General features: G+C 31.3%; 1 protein-coding gene across 1 annotated transcript in view; it reads left to right on the top strand.

The window, feature by feature from the left end:
* The window catches only part of LOC106471851 (JNK-interacting protein 3-like), a 70,257-nt gene that overhangs the window by 8,159 nt on the left and 60,973 nt on the right, over positions 1–1,125 (top strand). The window contains exon 2 of the mRNA XM_022400466.1: positions 450–570. Coding sequence (XP_022256174.1) covers positions 450–570 — 121 coding nt within the window. The remainder of the gene's footprint in view (positions 1–449; positions 571–1,125) is intronic.

Genomic DNA, 1,125 nt, shown 5'->3' with positions numbered 1-1,125 from the left:
CTATCTATGGCCTTCAAAAAGTTGACGACTCTACATATTTTGACGTTGGATGATGTTGTAACGTCAAAACATGTAGAGTCGTCAATTTTTTGAAGGCCATAGATATGCCTAAATAAAATGTTTTTAATTGTGTACCAGTTTAACATTGAATATTATTTATGATTTTAAGTCTTCTACCTTTCGTCTTCAGGTCCTGAAGACGAAAGGCGGAAGAGTTTCGAAAGTTCGTCATCTACATTTGTAGGTTTCTACAACAGGTAGTTGCTGCCCATTTGAAACTTAGATTCATTATGAATACTCTGTCTATAAACAACCTATCAAAAATCTGATATACTTTTGTATATTTTTTAATTGTTTAAAATTTTTAAAATTATTTATTCTTGTTTTTCACATATGTAAAAACAACAACACAACAATAGCTATTTTTTTTGTTTTTTATATTTTCCTAGAAACTACTAGAGGTGGAATTCCGGGTCGATGAAGTAGCACAAGAACACCAGAGTAAATTAGAAAGCTTGGAGTCCCTTGTGAGGTTGTTGGAGTTGAAGGCTAAGAATGCTTCTGATCATGGTTTGTACATACATGTGGTTTGTTTGTTCTGTGTAGCAGGTGTTGCATGAATTGTGATTATAACATGCGAGACAAGCTGTGATCAGCTGTTTTTATAGTATGCCCAGTGTAGAGTTAGTTTATATCTTTAAAGTTTAAATATAACATACACAGCATGCATGATCTTGTAGTTTTACTACTGTGTGGTAGCAAAATCACAAGCCTTAAAATAAAATTAGGTTATTTTGTGCATTATATATATATATATTCTTGTTTCTGCTTTTCAATTTTTAAAATGCTTTATCTTAAAAATCCATTAAATAATTCTGTTTAATAATTGCAATAATATGTTTCATTGGTTCTAAAATTTGTTGCTATATTATGATGGGATTAGTTGCAATAAATCTTAGTAAGTAGGTTATTTATAGTGAGTGTCCTTTAGAGGATTAGTTATAGTTTATAGAAACATTTTGAATGTTCATGTCAACGATGGTTCAGCAACTTTCATTCAGGTGACTTTAGCCTTAAAAACTGTGATTGCATGGGGCCCACATGTTGGAATTGATATTTGTGCTC

Source organism: Limulus polyphemus, unplaced genomic scaffold, assembly GCF_000517525.1.
Source record: "Limulus polyphemus unplaced genomic scaffold, Limulus_polyphemus-2.1.2 Scaffold4903, whole genome shotgun sequence".
Taxonomy (NCBI): Eukaryota; Metazoa; Arthropoda; class Merostomata; order Xiphosura; family Limulidae; genus Limulus; species Limulus polyphemus.
The sequence above is the reverse complement of the archived record's forward strand: the minus strand, read 5'-3'. Positions and strand labels throughout refer to the sequence as shown.